This window comes from Natator depressus, chromosome 2 (genome assembly GCF_965152275.1).
Source record: "Natator depressus isolate rNatDep1 chromosome 2, rNatDep2.hap1, whole genome shotgun sequence".
Classification (NCBI taxonomy): Eukaryota; Metazoa; Chordata; order Testudines; family Cheloniidae; genus Natator; species Natator depressus.
The window spans coordinates 38,307,260-38,321,450 of NC_134235.1; the positions used below are offsets into that span (position 1 = coordinate 38,307,260).

Consider the following 14,191-nt stretch of genomic DNA (forward strand, 5'->3'; position numbering starts at 1 on the left):
TCCATTAAAAAGTATTTGCCACTGTATAAAGTGACGGAAAACAGGATGAGGCTGGCAGTGGTGTACAGATGGAACGTATGCTCCATCTACTCAGGATCGTTTCTGATCAATAATGGTACAATGATCATTTACATCTACCATTTTTGTACATTTCAGGTTTTTTCAAATGTTTTAGGTAATGGAGTCCTTCCAGGAGCTGCTTCTCCTTCAAAGACCCCATCATCAAAACAGTGGTTCTCCAGGTGAGGAAGAATGGATGCAGATGCCCAAGAAATCATCCGTGCTGATCTGATTGCTCATGAATGACGTAAAATGGTCCATCCTACAGAGGGCTGAACATGTAGCCTCTCTACCAAGCCGACAGACCCTGCCAGTCTGAGGTGTGGGGTACTGAGCTTGCCTGAACTCTGCTCACACACTGCCAATCAGCTTGTTCAACTATTATGGATAGGCAGGGCTGAAACTGTTTAAATACAAAGTTCTGGGACAACCTGGCATTCCCGTGACTATGCACTACAGTTTGGCTTTGAATAATGAGCTGTTGGTTGTGGCAAGGCTGGGGAGGCAGGAAAGCTCATCTTCAAGGGGTGTGTGTGTGTGTGTGTGTGTGTGTGTGTGTGTGTGTGTGTGTGTGTGTGTGTGTGTGTGTGTGTGTGTGTGTGTGTGTGTGTGCGACCATTTTTGGCCCATACTCAGGAGTGAAGCTGATGGGCTCTCAATGGAACTTTGTCCAGCATCTTGCCTGGAGGTCAGATCACCATGATTCAAGCCCTTTTAATGAAGGAGGTAAGTGTGGGAGGAAGTGTGTGTATATGGGGAGAAATGAGGAACTGAGCAGAATCCACCAAAATTCACAAATTCTGTATTAAAATTGTACAATGTTTCATAAGCCTTATTCTATTACACATCAGAAGGCACTTAGTATTTATATCTGCTAACAAGAAATAATCATTACTACAATGTCTTAGCAAAGATCCACCATGTTCTCCTAATTGGCAACCTACTGGGATTAATTTTGGCTAATAAAATTCAAAATTTCCATATGACTTTTGCTAATTTAATGTGACAGTGTTAACCAACATTTTTAAACAGCGTTCCCTTTAAACACAGCCCAAGCCACCAAAGTTGTCATTTTCTGCTAATTACTGGAGGATGTGGGATGGCTAACTCCAAATCCAAAAGATGAACGTTCCTGCTACCTGTGATATGGATAGCTGGTGCATGGAGGTAATGGGCATCTTGTGCCACTGCATTAGTTGGACTGCAATTTGGCTCTTAATTAGCAGGAAGTTAAATCTCTCCTTTAGTACTATAGGGGCCTGATTTTAAAAAATGTTTGCACACAAGTGCATGTGAAAATAATGACTATCTAATTGGTGTGCACCCTTATGGCATGATCAGCTCTGCAAATCAGATATCTGCACGTGGGAAAGGACAGTTAGGCTTCTCACTGGCCATATTCATCTATAAATACCTGATACACATGCACAATCATGGTAATTATGCATGAAAATGTGGTACATAATTGTGTACACGCTTTGTGCGTGTAGCAAAAAAGGAAAAAATAAGATTTTGGAAAATCTGACTCTACATACTTAGGAAAATATATATGATGTTGCAATAAGTTCCACATTAACTGTGTGTGATCATTTACAAATTCCCGTGCCTATTAAGGTGTAGAAGAGACTGAGTCACTTTATTATGAATTTATGGGAGGCAGAATTTTAAGAATGCATCCATTAATCTAAGAGGCTAATTGCTCACTATTGATCCTGTATGGGAAAAAGTCAGTACAGCAAACTACATACTTCATGGATCAAAGGACAATAAACATCTGTGTGCCAGTTTAGCATGAAGGCTCTATGAAGAAAGACAGATTCCTAATCATAAAGTGCAGCCGTAAGATTTAACAAGAAAACAACATTCAGTGGTATAATTTGCTTTGAATGCATAGCAACTTATTGAATAATTTGATTAAATAAACTCTTTTTTGTGAGTTCATGTTAGGAATTTGTGTTTTGATTCTGATTGTATTTATAATCTGAGACAGACAAAAACTAAAACAGATAGAACACATTACAATAGTTTTTACAGGACTTTGGAAAAGTCTTCAGGTGGTCAACTAACATTCACCACAGCTTTAAACGTACATCAACTTCAGCCCCACCATTTTATTTGACCCCTCATATTGCAGAATATCAAATGTTTCTTAGACTATGATAGTTATTTTGCAAGACCATCTAAAGCACAAAACAACAGATCTGACTCTAGTAAGTAGCTTGTGAGAGAATAACTGGATACTGGTACATAATGAAAATGTTACAATTCTAACCATAAGGAAAAAACACTGACCTGCTCTGAACAGTGCCCCCGCCGCATAATGCATGGCCAAGGCATGGATGAGCTGTCTGGCAGTGGTGTAGATGGGTCCTCGTTCAAACACAGAAAAGGAGAGAGGGGTGTGATCTGAAGCTATATACAGCTTTAGTGAAGCATGGATACTGACCAAGAGGTTAACTGGTTGTATTGCTAACTTCCTTAACTTCACTGGGTCGACTAGAGCTTTAGCATGCTGTCTCACTTGTTCAGGCAGTATCTGGGTAATAGCTGAGGTTTTCATGCAATGATCAATCACTTTGCTGTCTGGAAGATATGTATCAAATAAGGTCTTAATGTAATAAACAAATGTGTCTTCCACATACAGCCTGGCTGGTTTCAGTTCGAAGTTGAGGTCATTAACGCAAAACAAGAAATTCTGTTCCTCTGATAAAGTGATACAGAGTTTTATGAAACAGTTTTCCTTATATTCTTCCAAATCTTTGTTGGATAAAATGAGATTGTTCACTTTGGACCACTGCATGGTTTCATTTTTCTCTCCCTGGCACAGCAGGACTGCAAAATGGAAACTGGATTTATTATACAGCTGGTTGTCCAGTTGCAAGTCTCCACAATATATTTGGAGACTATAAAACTGAAGACGACCTTCGGAGGTCTCTCCCTGGAATTCATGAGACAGGGATCTCAAGTAGCTGGCTACTGGTGCCATGTTAAGGAAAATGTTGTCCACTGTAAGCCGCAGAAGTTCAGATGACATTTTATGATTTGTGATTTCATCAAACACTGCAAGGCTTGCCTGGCTGATGAACATTTTAAATATAATGGTCTTCTCCTGAGTTCTAGATAGGAGGAAAGGAAAACATGAGTTTGCAATTTTACTTGATTTGACCTGCCATCTTGTTTTTCCAAAAAAGCTATCAGGAGGCACAAGTGCTGCTGGATGATCACTTTCTCAGGGATTAATCCTTAATTATAGCTCAAATAAAAACTCTGCAAATATACATTCCTCTCTCAATGTATCATCATCTCTGGAAGCTGAGCATTTTGAGTGTTATAAATAGGTGATGTTATAATTAAGAGTTGAACGGATTTGAGAGCCAAGTTTTAGCAATGCTATGACAGTGGGAGAGAGTCTTCTAAGGAAGAGTGTTATAAAGATGATGGAGTGCACAGTTAACTACTGTGTATAGGGCCATTCCTGCAGCCCTTACTGAAGAAAACTCCCACCAATTTCAGTGGGAATTTTGCATGAGTAAGAACCGCAGGAACTGGCCACATAAACTTTAAACTTGTGAATACACTCAAAATTACAATGGAAACTATTTTTAATTCTTTAAAATGAATAGCTCAGTACTGTTTATTATACCAGACATTGAGTGTTTATCCTAGAGTGACATGACCTCACATGCTAGATTGTCATGTTTTACTGTGATATACAAAACATAATATGTGGTCTAAACTTATGCCACTGCGTATGCAGTGGTATTAGACAAAGCAAACAGTTATGCCAGATTTCATAAGTCACTTCACACTTAGAGGGCTTAATGACTTCCTAGGATAAGTTTTTAAATTTACCAATGTTTTTTATGATCTTCCATGAGCTTTATATACCTGTTCAGGATGCTCTGGACAGGTCCTGGTCTTCCTTCTGGTGCCAAAGTTATTATTATTGTACCACAGCGATGAGCAATGTCCACATAAACATAGCCAAAACCAGTTAAGAACACAATCTAGAAGAGAACATTTAAAAAACTAATTAGAAATATATAAAATGCTACTGAAATTGCTGATTTTACTCTAGTACAATTTGATTAAATGATATTACCACTTTCTATTTGCAATTTTTCACTTCAAATTATACATTCTGTTGACAGGCAGAAACAGATTGCGTTCAGAAGAAAAAAAAAGATTAAATCCAGATTCTTAAATATTCCATCTGTAAGGTTAATAGAGAAGAATATAATAAATGAGAGAGAAAATTAGCTGCTCATTCTTTACTTCCAAGAACTGATAAATATATTTTAACAGGGTGGAGCTTCCTAGAGTCTAACCTGGATGTGGGAGGGAGAAGCCAGTTTAAATGCTAAAAAAATAACGAATGACTTTCAAACTCTTTGATTTCAGACCACTGAGCAAAGAATCTCCCCGGAGCTCTTCAAAACACCCCCCAAAAATCAGAACTAAGCTGCATCAACAAGACTCTTTGCAACTAAGAACCCCTTTGAGGCAATGAGAGAAACTATGCTGTGCCGCACTGGAGGTGTCTCCAATTCATTCAAAAACAAGCCAGTCGGGTGTAAGTACGCTTTTACAAACACACACGTAATATTTGAACAGAATCCCAAATTCAGTCCAGTTTTCAAGCATTTAAAATTGAAGATCCTGCTTTCTACCCAAATCTATGGGTATGAGAGAGGGCTACGTCAATTGGATCAAAATGGTGGGAAATGTGAAAGTAAACTCACAGAAGACTAAATGCTGTCAACTTTTCGAAGATGCACATGTCTAACCAGCCAGGTCAGTATCAACTGAGCTTGTTGTTAACACATTCAAATTGGTTCGGTTAAAACGTTATAATAGGCAAGGGTGCTGGAACACATTCCCTGCCCTCGATAGCTTTTTTTGTTTGCCTTCCTTGCAGCAATGTGGAGGCAAAGTTGGGGTAACCAATACTCGGATTTAGAAACACAATTTTAAAAGAAAATATAGGAATGTGCAGTTGTCAAAACTTGCAGATTGTCCAGTGTGTACAAAGGCTAAAAGGGCCAGCTCCTTCTAGAGATAAATGAGACCTAGGATTTTAGCTGGTGGGTGGTGTTCCTGTATGGGGGCCTGAAGTCTTCACATACTGAGGTCTCCCTTGGTACTCTCAACTCCTCCCAGCAAGGGAAGGCTAAAGGATTCAGAAGTGAGCTGCGTCCTAGGGAGTAAGGGTAAGGGGGTTACCCTGAGTTATTAGTTATATGATGGCAGCCATGTAACCCTGCACCAGACCCAGTTAAATTCCTGGTATGTGAGATGGGTGGCCATGGTGTTAGGTTAATAAGGTTGCAGCTTGCCCCCTTAAAAACATTCCAGTGTCTGCCTTTCATTTACTTAAATGTCCTAAGCAATAAAGAAGTGGTAAAAGCATATCAGTATTTAAGGACAGCTACAAAAGTATGGAAGGCCTAACAAGTCAGTAGCTTGAGAATTTGATGATTGTATTGCTGTGTTTTGCTTACAGATTTGCAATGTGTACTTGAGAAGTAAATGTGCTCATGAAGTGACTCATATATAGCATGTGTTTTGTACTTCATTTCATGAAACCTTCACAGATTTTCATGTTGTTCCAGGAAAAAAAGAGAATATGTTTTTCAGGTTTGGAAAAAACACAACAAACGTGGTTAGCCCTGCAGAAGAGACAGCAAGCTGCATTCTGTACCGTATTGTACATCACCAACAGAATTGTTTACTAAATTTTAATTCCATGGCCTATCATTTACACCTGTTTCAGACTGAAAGCCTAATTTGAAGATAATGGCTACCCACTGGAAGACGATAAACATGGGGGAATCCCACAATGCCATATTAAAAGAATTACTTCTAAGAGACAGAGGAAAAATTGTGTTGGAAGCTTGAAATAAGAGAGATATATAACACATGGAGAAACAAGCCTCCAGACTTGAGATCTGTAGGGTAAGCCAAATGCAGAAAGCTGCTCTGCATAAACAAGGACATTTACTGGTGGGAACACAGAAGAGATTCTTCTGTTCTTCAAAACTCTAGGTAAGGTACAAAGGAAAGAAATACAAATACAGAGAATTGGCTAGGAAAAACTAAGAAAGAAACAAACACAGGAAACTCAGTATCCAGCTCTGATGAAGAGATGACTTGATTGTTGACAAATCAACTGTGAGAACATTAAATAAAATCCAGTAGTTCATAAGGAATCCAATTTTATGTGTGATTGTTGGATTCAAGGTAAGAATGATAATAGTTTTATGTTATTATAGCTGTAATTTGTTTTATGTTTTCCACATTACAAGTACAAAATTTGTTTTTTATGGAACAAAAAATTGAACAATAGCAGAACTATAATGAATGGACATTATTTGCAGCCATACAGCCTCAGACTGTGATCTCAACTTACCACATGAGCTATGGTTGGCTGTTGGATGAGAGAGCTCTAAGGTGAAAGTAAGTGCTGAAGGGAGTAAAGCTGTGTTGGTGATTCAATAGGTGGTGCTCTTCATTCTGAGTTCTGAACCAATGTCCAGCTACTGTATCATGGTTCTGCTATCCATCTATCTGAATGCATCACAGTGGTATCTGAACAGAGTACCTATGCTAGAGGTGGTGTTTTTTAAAATGGGATGTAAAACTGAAGTCTTGACCATTTATAAACATAAAAATCCTATGGCACATTTTGCAAGATTAGGAGTGTTAGTTCGCTTTGTGTCATAGTCTAATTTTAACTCAGAGATCACTGTACATGCTACTCACCTAAAATTCCCCCATCCTTTCAGATGGACATAGTATTCTTAGCCTCCCATCCTAAACTCTTGTGTAGTGTTGTGTTCTGTGCCCCCCCCCTTTTTTTTGGCCACATTTCTGTTGCGACTGCATCTCTTTTTTGGGTGAAATTATTCCCACATGTAAGGACAGATTCTGGCCATTCTTCATGGCTGTGAAAGAGTGCAGGAAGAGAATAATAAAGACTCTTTTCCAGTCCCTTGTGCACAAGTCCATGATGCCCTACAACTTGAAAAGGGTGGTGCTCTACCCACCACATCAGCTGATGGACCTAAACTGGTGGGAGGCGGAAAGAGAGCGTACACTGCATTCTCTTATAGAAGTGGCTTCTCCTTAGTACATTTGCCCCTACTGACATTCTCTCTGCCCCTGTACTGCCTCTTAAGCATCCTTTGGCTTTAAAATCCACAATCTAGCCCAGAGTTTGTAACATTCATAGAGCCCTTCTGGATTCTCCTGGATGAAAGGTACTATGTATACATTTAAATCATTGTCATGGTATTCTCATCATTATTAGTTGCCCCTGGAATAAGTTTAGGTCCCACAGTTAGGAGTTACTGTGCCAAATCAGATCATACCATTGGTCTATCTACTCCAGTATTGTGCCTCTCTAGCAGTAACCAATTCTTGTTGTGTCCGAGGAAAGTGCATAACCCTAGAATGTCCCTAGTTAACTAACTGAGAGGGATAGGCTCCTTTTCAAGCCCCAAACATGACCAGTTTATGCCTGGAAGCATGAATATTAATTTCTTCTACCATTATCTTAGCTTACAAATGTTATTTATGATCATACAATTGTCAAATGCATTAAAATACCTTGCTAACTTATTTGTTTTAAAGATTTTATGAAGCAATGAATTCACAGGTTTACTGTATACTACATTAAAAAGTATTTCCATTTAGCAACTTTAAATGTACAGCTTTAAATGTACAGCCTTTTGCTTTCAACCAAGGTCCTCTTGCATAATGGAATAGAAGAAACAGGAGTGTCTGGTGAGTTTTCACTATACCTTCATTATTCTATATGTCTCAATCAGGTGTCCTTTTAAATCCAATCTCAGCTGGCTCTGACAATGGATACTAGATGGGACTAATTCTTTTAGTAAATTAGTAAAGCACTTTCTTTCTAGAGGAATAAAATGTGCCTGTTTGTACTTTGTACTTGACTGGACAAAAAGAAAGGAAATGATCCGTGACCCTGTAAATCTCAGAAACTTCAGGGTCCAAACTTGGGTTGTACACAAAAGGAACGTGCCTAGTTGTTGAATAGCATACTCATCACTTATTTCAGGTACTAGTATTTTTCTAGTAGAAAGTGTTGTCTTTGAAGAGAACTGCAAGGCCTCTTGAAAGAAAAATCACTATTTGTATACCCTAGAATTTCAATATCTAGGCCACTGATACAATATCCAGATCACCTGTCAGTATACCTGCTTGATCCTATTTGTGAGACAGAGTTAAGTGATGATGGAAAGGTTCTAAGCAGGGCTATAGATAGTCAATGAGGTTTTCAGATTTCTTGCTGCCTTAACATGAACCTTCCTAATGATGCTGGAAGGGATAGACAAGAAGTCTTAATTAGAATGTTTTAAAAGCACCTGCCACTTAGAATTTCTGCATCTTTGCAGTGCAATAACTTTCCAGCTAGATTCAGGAAGTACCTACATGTCAAAAGCAGGACAAATGTTCTTCATACAACAGATTATTTGTGGGGATTGTAAATGAAACTGTTCAAGCTACTCTGCAGATCATGTCCTTCAGATTAATAGCTGATGGAAAGATTCTCCAGTAAAAACTTACTTCCTCCCAGTCTCCCACGTAAATTGCTTCTTTTAATCAGAGAATGCAGACTCCTTTCCTGATAATTTATATAGCATATCACTGACGTGTTATCTGTAAGAATTTTGAATGATCGTTCTTTCAAAACAGGATGTAAAGCAGGACTTCTTTGGGCTCCGAATAGAGATAGTAAAGGAGTTTGAATAAAGTTCTTTCCCTCAGCTTTGGAGCATCCATATCTATAAAGGCTGTATGATGGTGGAAACAATCAATGTAACCCTCCCATTAGGACTTTGACACACTTTTAAAAAGTCTAAAACCTGATGCAACCAAGCTTTTAAATGACTGTTGAAGGTCTAGCATGTTCTGGTGGGTCAGAGGAACAGTATTGCCAACCCAAAATGTTCAAAAATCTTGAGTCAGACCCGCACAAAATATTGAAATGGGATTAAAAATCATGAGATTTTTAAAAGCATCATATATTTTTGGAATGCATTTTGTTTGCTTTCTGGATTTTGAACCTTTAGAGTTTGCTCTGGTCATGTTTTCATGCTTTCCCCCATAACCATGAGGTCTAGAAATGTTTTTTTTTTAATGAAACCTGTGATTTTCACATAATCACTCGATCCTTAATAAGAACACCAAATATCACAAGACTCATGATAAAACTGTGAGAGCTATGGCTTTTCTACATGGCAATTTAGGGTGAGGAAAGCCTGTGTGTGATTCTGCAGCTTCACAGTAACATCCTGTGTGGGCACTGCTTCAGTGCAGTGCAAGTTCAGTGTCTGGCTTTCCAAGCTACACTTTCAAGTAGTAGTATGCCAAATTGCACTCCAGGACTTTCAGAGCACTGTAACAGTGTGCACATGGGACATTTCTGCATGGCAGGATGTTGAGCTGTAGATTCACACCCTGACTTGCCATGCAGTGACTTGCTGTTTAGATAAGCCATTAGATATTCTGAAGGAATCACTGTACCCCACAGAGCTAGTTTAAAGGTATTTTATATAACAGTAATGAAAGAAACCTACAGGCCTACACCCTGTAATATATTTAGCTTAAGGCTTTGAAGCCTATGAACCTTGGCATAAGTGAGTTACTCAACAGTGACTCTGAGTTATTGGGGAACAGGGAATATCGTGTTTAGAAGATCTTTTTTGTGCCAGGCAACCATAGGAATAAGAACTTATATCAGCTTTAGATATTTTAGGATAGGAACATCTGCAAAAGTACAAACACAAACTTGCCTTCCCAGTGAATTGACGTATATGCTAAGTTGAGATCATTATATACTAACCTATAGGATAAGGACACCTCAACATTATTATGGTGAGGAGGTCAGTTATGGACAAAGAAAGCTGGGCATCTACATGAATATTCATAGCAGTCACCAAGACATATAATAGGCCCAATCACCATGTAGGCCTCGAGATCGTGACCATCAGACTTGAATGGCATGCCAGTGGCAGGGTAGGACCTTCATGGATGACTGCCTGTCTCTTACCACTAAGTTTCCACAAGAAGGGGTAAGTATGTGTAAGGTATGGTGCAGGACACCACCTTAATTTTACATTACAGCTACATTCTCATTTGGTTTGGAACATATGTGTTTTTACTAATTATACTAAAAAAAGTATTTAAAGCTTTGCCCTCAACGTGAGTGTTGTCATTGCACACGTGTGGGGTTCCCAACCAGACACTAAACTTAATTCTGTTGTGCCTGATTCAGGGACCAGAACCTTTCAAATCTAGAGATTCAATCATCAATTAAATGGAAGTCCTTAACTATCAATCTAAGCAATAACCAATAAGCAATAACCACTCAGTGAATCAGGTAACAACATCGATGTACAAACTATCATTGGACCAAACAACCAACAAATATCTTTGCATATAATGTAAAGTACATGCAGATTTGTGCTAGGTGCTGTTATGTTTGAAACTTAAATTACCACATAGTTTAAGAACACACCTGCAACAACATTTAGTATTTTCCTAAAGAGAGACAGAATTAAGATAGCTGCTGCCATCTCTTTATTTTTAAGGTAGATCGTTAAGGTGGAGTAGTTATATTATGCACACAAAATACCAACATAGTACATAAACAAGTGCAAAGTGTAATCTTGGATTGATTTTTTTTTAAATTCTGCTTACTCAAGTAACACTTCATCATTGAGCAAAGAAAGTGTTATTATTAGCCTCAATGCCTTGGGTTCAGAGAGTCCAAGAAATTGAGATGTTTCATACAAATAAGTCAAAGGGACATTTAAAGATTGAGTTAAGCAAGCTGAGGGTCTGAAGTATCAGCATTTTTAATTGGAGAGAATTCCTCCACTAGGATAGGATCCCCAAATACTTTCAAATAATCTAATTCCTTCTTTGAGCCTGACTTCTATAAAGAACACTGGACTGGCATAATATCAATGACTGGAATTTGAAACCTTACATTGCTTGACTGGCTTGCTGAACTCAACTGAACTACTTGCTAATTAACATACTAGTCAATAATCAAGAACATTTTGTGAGTGGTCCCAAAGGAAAACATCTGAAACTACTATGTTTTTTTAAGTGGCCAAGCTGTTTGTGTTGATTCCATGTAGGCGAATTACTTAAAAGATGGACAAATTCCTGTTTAAAAAACAAAACAAAACACTATCCCAGGCAAGACAGTTTTCATTTACCTCAAAACAGAAGAAAAAATAACTGAAGAATAAAATAACTCCCCTTTCATATAAACATAAACATAAACTTCATTCCCATGAAGAAGCAGAGGGAGAATGACAATAATGGGTCCTGTGGGATTTGGAAGGATAAGGAAGCTGGAATAGTGAAGTTACTAAATGAGAGGAATTTATTCTGTTGGATCTTGCATATATTTGCTTCAAGAGGCCAGAGTTTCTCAAGATTGATGTGTCTAGACCAAGTAATTTTCACAACAAGGCATCTGGGAGTATGAAAAAGGAGCGACATAATTTAAAACTGGAAAATTTGTATTTTTTATCATAAAAATAGCCATGCATGAATAACAGAATCATAGAAATATAGGGCTGGAATGTCCATCAAGAGGTCATCTAATCCATTCCCCCCATGGTGACACAGGACCAAATAAACCCAGACCATCCCTGAGCGGTATTTATCTAACATGTTCTTTAAAACTTCCAATGACAGGGATTCCACAACCTTCCTTGATAACCTTTTCCAGTTCTTAAGTTAGAAAGCTTTCCCTAATATCTAACCTATCTTTCCCTTGCTGCAGATTAAGCTCATTCTCTTGTCCTAACGTATGTGGACCTGGAGAACAACTGATCATTGTCCTCTTTATAACAGCCCTTAACATATTTGAAGACTTCCCATCTCAGTCTTCTCTTCTCTAGACTAAATATGCCCAGTTTTTAAAACCATTCCTCTTAGGTCAGGTTTCAGAGTGGTAGCCGTGTTAGTCTGTATCAGCAAAAAGAACGAGGAGTACTTGTGGCACCTTAGAGACTAACACATTTATTTGAGCATAAGCTTTCGTGGGCTAAAACCCACTTTATCGGATGCATGCAGTGGAAAATACAGTAGGAAGATACGATGAAGTGGGTTTTAGCTCACGAAAGCTTATGCTCAAATAAATTTGTTAGTCTCTAAGGTGCCCCAAGTACTCCTCATTCTTTTTCCTCTTAGGTCAGATTTTCTAAACCTTTTATTATTTTTGTTGCTCTCCTCTAGACTCTCTCCAGTTTGACCACATCTTTGTTAAAATGAGGCACTCAAAACTGGACACAGCACTTCAGCTGAGGCCTCTCCAGTGCCAAGTGGAATAATCAAATCCTGCATCTTGCATACAACACTTCTGTTAATACACCCCAGATGTATATTGGCTTTTTTCACAACTTCATCATATTGGTGGTTCGTGTTCAATTCATGATCCACTATAACCCCCAGATCCTTTCTGCAGTACTACTGCTTAACCAGTTACTGCCCATTTTGTATATGTACATTTGATTTTTTCTTCCTAAATGCAATACTTTGCACTTGTCTTTATTGAATTTGATCTTGTTGACTTTAGACCAATTCTCCAATTTGACAAAGGTAATTTTTAATTCTAATACTCTTTTTCAAAGTTCTTGCAACCCCTCCCAGCTTGCTGTCATCAACGAATTTTGTAAGCATAATCTCCACTCCATTATCAAAGTCACTAGGGAAAATGTTGAATAGTACTAGACCCAGGACAGACCCCGACGGGATTCCACTATAGAATCATAGAATATCAGGGTTGGAAGGGACCTCAGGAGGTCATCTAGTCCAACCCCCTGCTCAAAGCAGGACCAATCCCCAATTAAATCATCCCAGCCAGGGCTTTGTCAAGCCTGACCTTAAAAACTTCTAAGGAAGGAGATTCCACCACCTCCCTAGGTAACGCATTCCAGTGTTTCACCACCCTCTTGGTGAAAAAGTTTTTCCTAATATCCAACTTAAACCTCCCCCACTGCAACTTGAGACCATTACTCCTTTCCTGTCCTCTTCTACCACTGAGAATAGTCTAGAACCATCCTCTCTGGAACCACCTCTCAGGTAGTTGAAAGTAGCTATCAAATCCCCCCTCATTCTTCTCTTCTGCAGACTAAACAATCCCAGTTCCCTCAGCCTCTCCTCATAAGTCATGTGTTCCAGACCCCTAATCATTTTTAAAAAGAAAAAAGAAAAGGAGTACTTGTGGCACCTTAGAGACTAACCAGTTTATTTGAGCATGAGCTTTCATGAGCTACAGCTCACTGAGCTGTAGCTCACGAAAGCTCATGCTCAAATAAACTGGTTAGTCTCTAAGGTGCCACAAGTACTCCTTTTCTTTTTACGAATACAGACTAACACGGCTGTTACTCTGAAACTAATCATTTTTGTTGCCCTTCGCTGGATTCTCTCCAATTTATCCACATCCTTCTTGTAGTGTGGGGCCCAAAACTGGACACAGTACTCCAGATGAGGCCTCACCAATGTCGAATAGAGGGGAACGATCACGTCCCTCGATCTGCTTGCTATGCCCCTACTTACACATCCCAAAATGCCATTGGCCTTCTTGGCAACAAGGGCACACTGCTGACTCATATCCAGCTTCTCGTCCACTGTCACCCCTAGGTCCTTTTCCGCAGAACTGCTGCCTAGCCATTCGGTCCCTAGTCTGTAGCGGTGCATTGGGTTCTTCTGTCCTAAGATACATCCTCCCAATTTGACAGACACTAGATACATCCTCCCAATTTGACACTAGATACATCCTCCCAATTTGACAGCGAACCAGTGGTAAGTTCTCTCTGAATATGTTATCCAACTGACGTACATCCACTTCTACCAATATCATATTGTTCATATTTCCCTAGTTTGCTTATGAGTAGGTAAACAATAATCATAAAATCACAGAAATGTAAGACTGGATGGGACCTTGATAGGCAATCTAGTCCAGTCCCCTGAGATAAGGCAGGATCTAAAATTTCAACAAATACAGGGCTGGAGGGAGCTCCTAGGACTTAAACAGAAAACACAACTAACAGGGCCATGCACCAAAAAGGTAGTTACATAT

The 14,191-nt window shown here is 38.9% G+C and overlaps 1 protein-coding gene across 1 annotated transcript in view; it reads right to left on the bottom strand.

Moving 5' to 3' along the window:
* VPS13B (vacuolar protein sorting 13 homolog B) overlaps nt 1–14,191 on the bottom strand; it is a 913,989-nt gene that overhangs the window by 26,857 nt on the left and 872,941 nt on the right. The window contains exons 55-56 of the mRNA XM_074944046.1: nt 3,949–4,067; nt 2,353–3,176 (exon numbers count right to left, since the gene is read on the bottom strand). Coding sequence (XP_074800147.1) covers nt 2,353–3,176; nt 3,949–4,067 — 943 coding nt within the window. The remainder of the gene's footprint in view (nt 1–2,352; nt 3,177–3,948; nt 4,068–14,191) is intronic.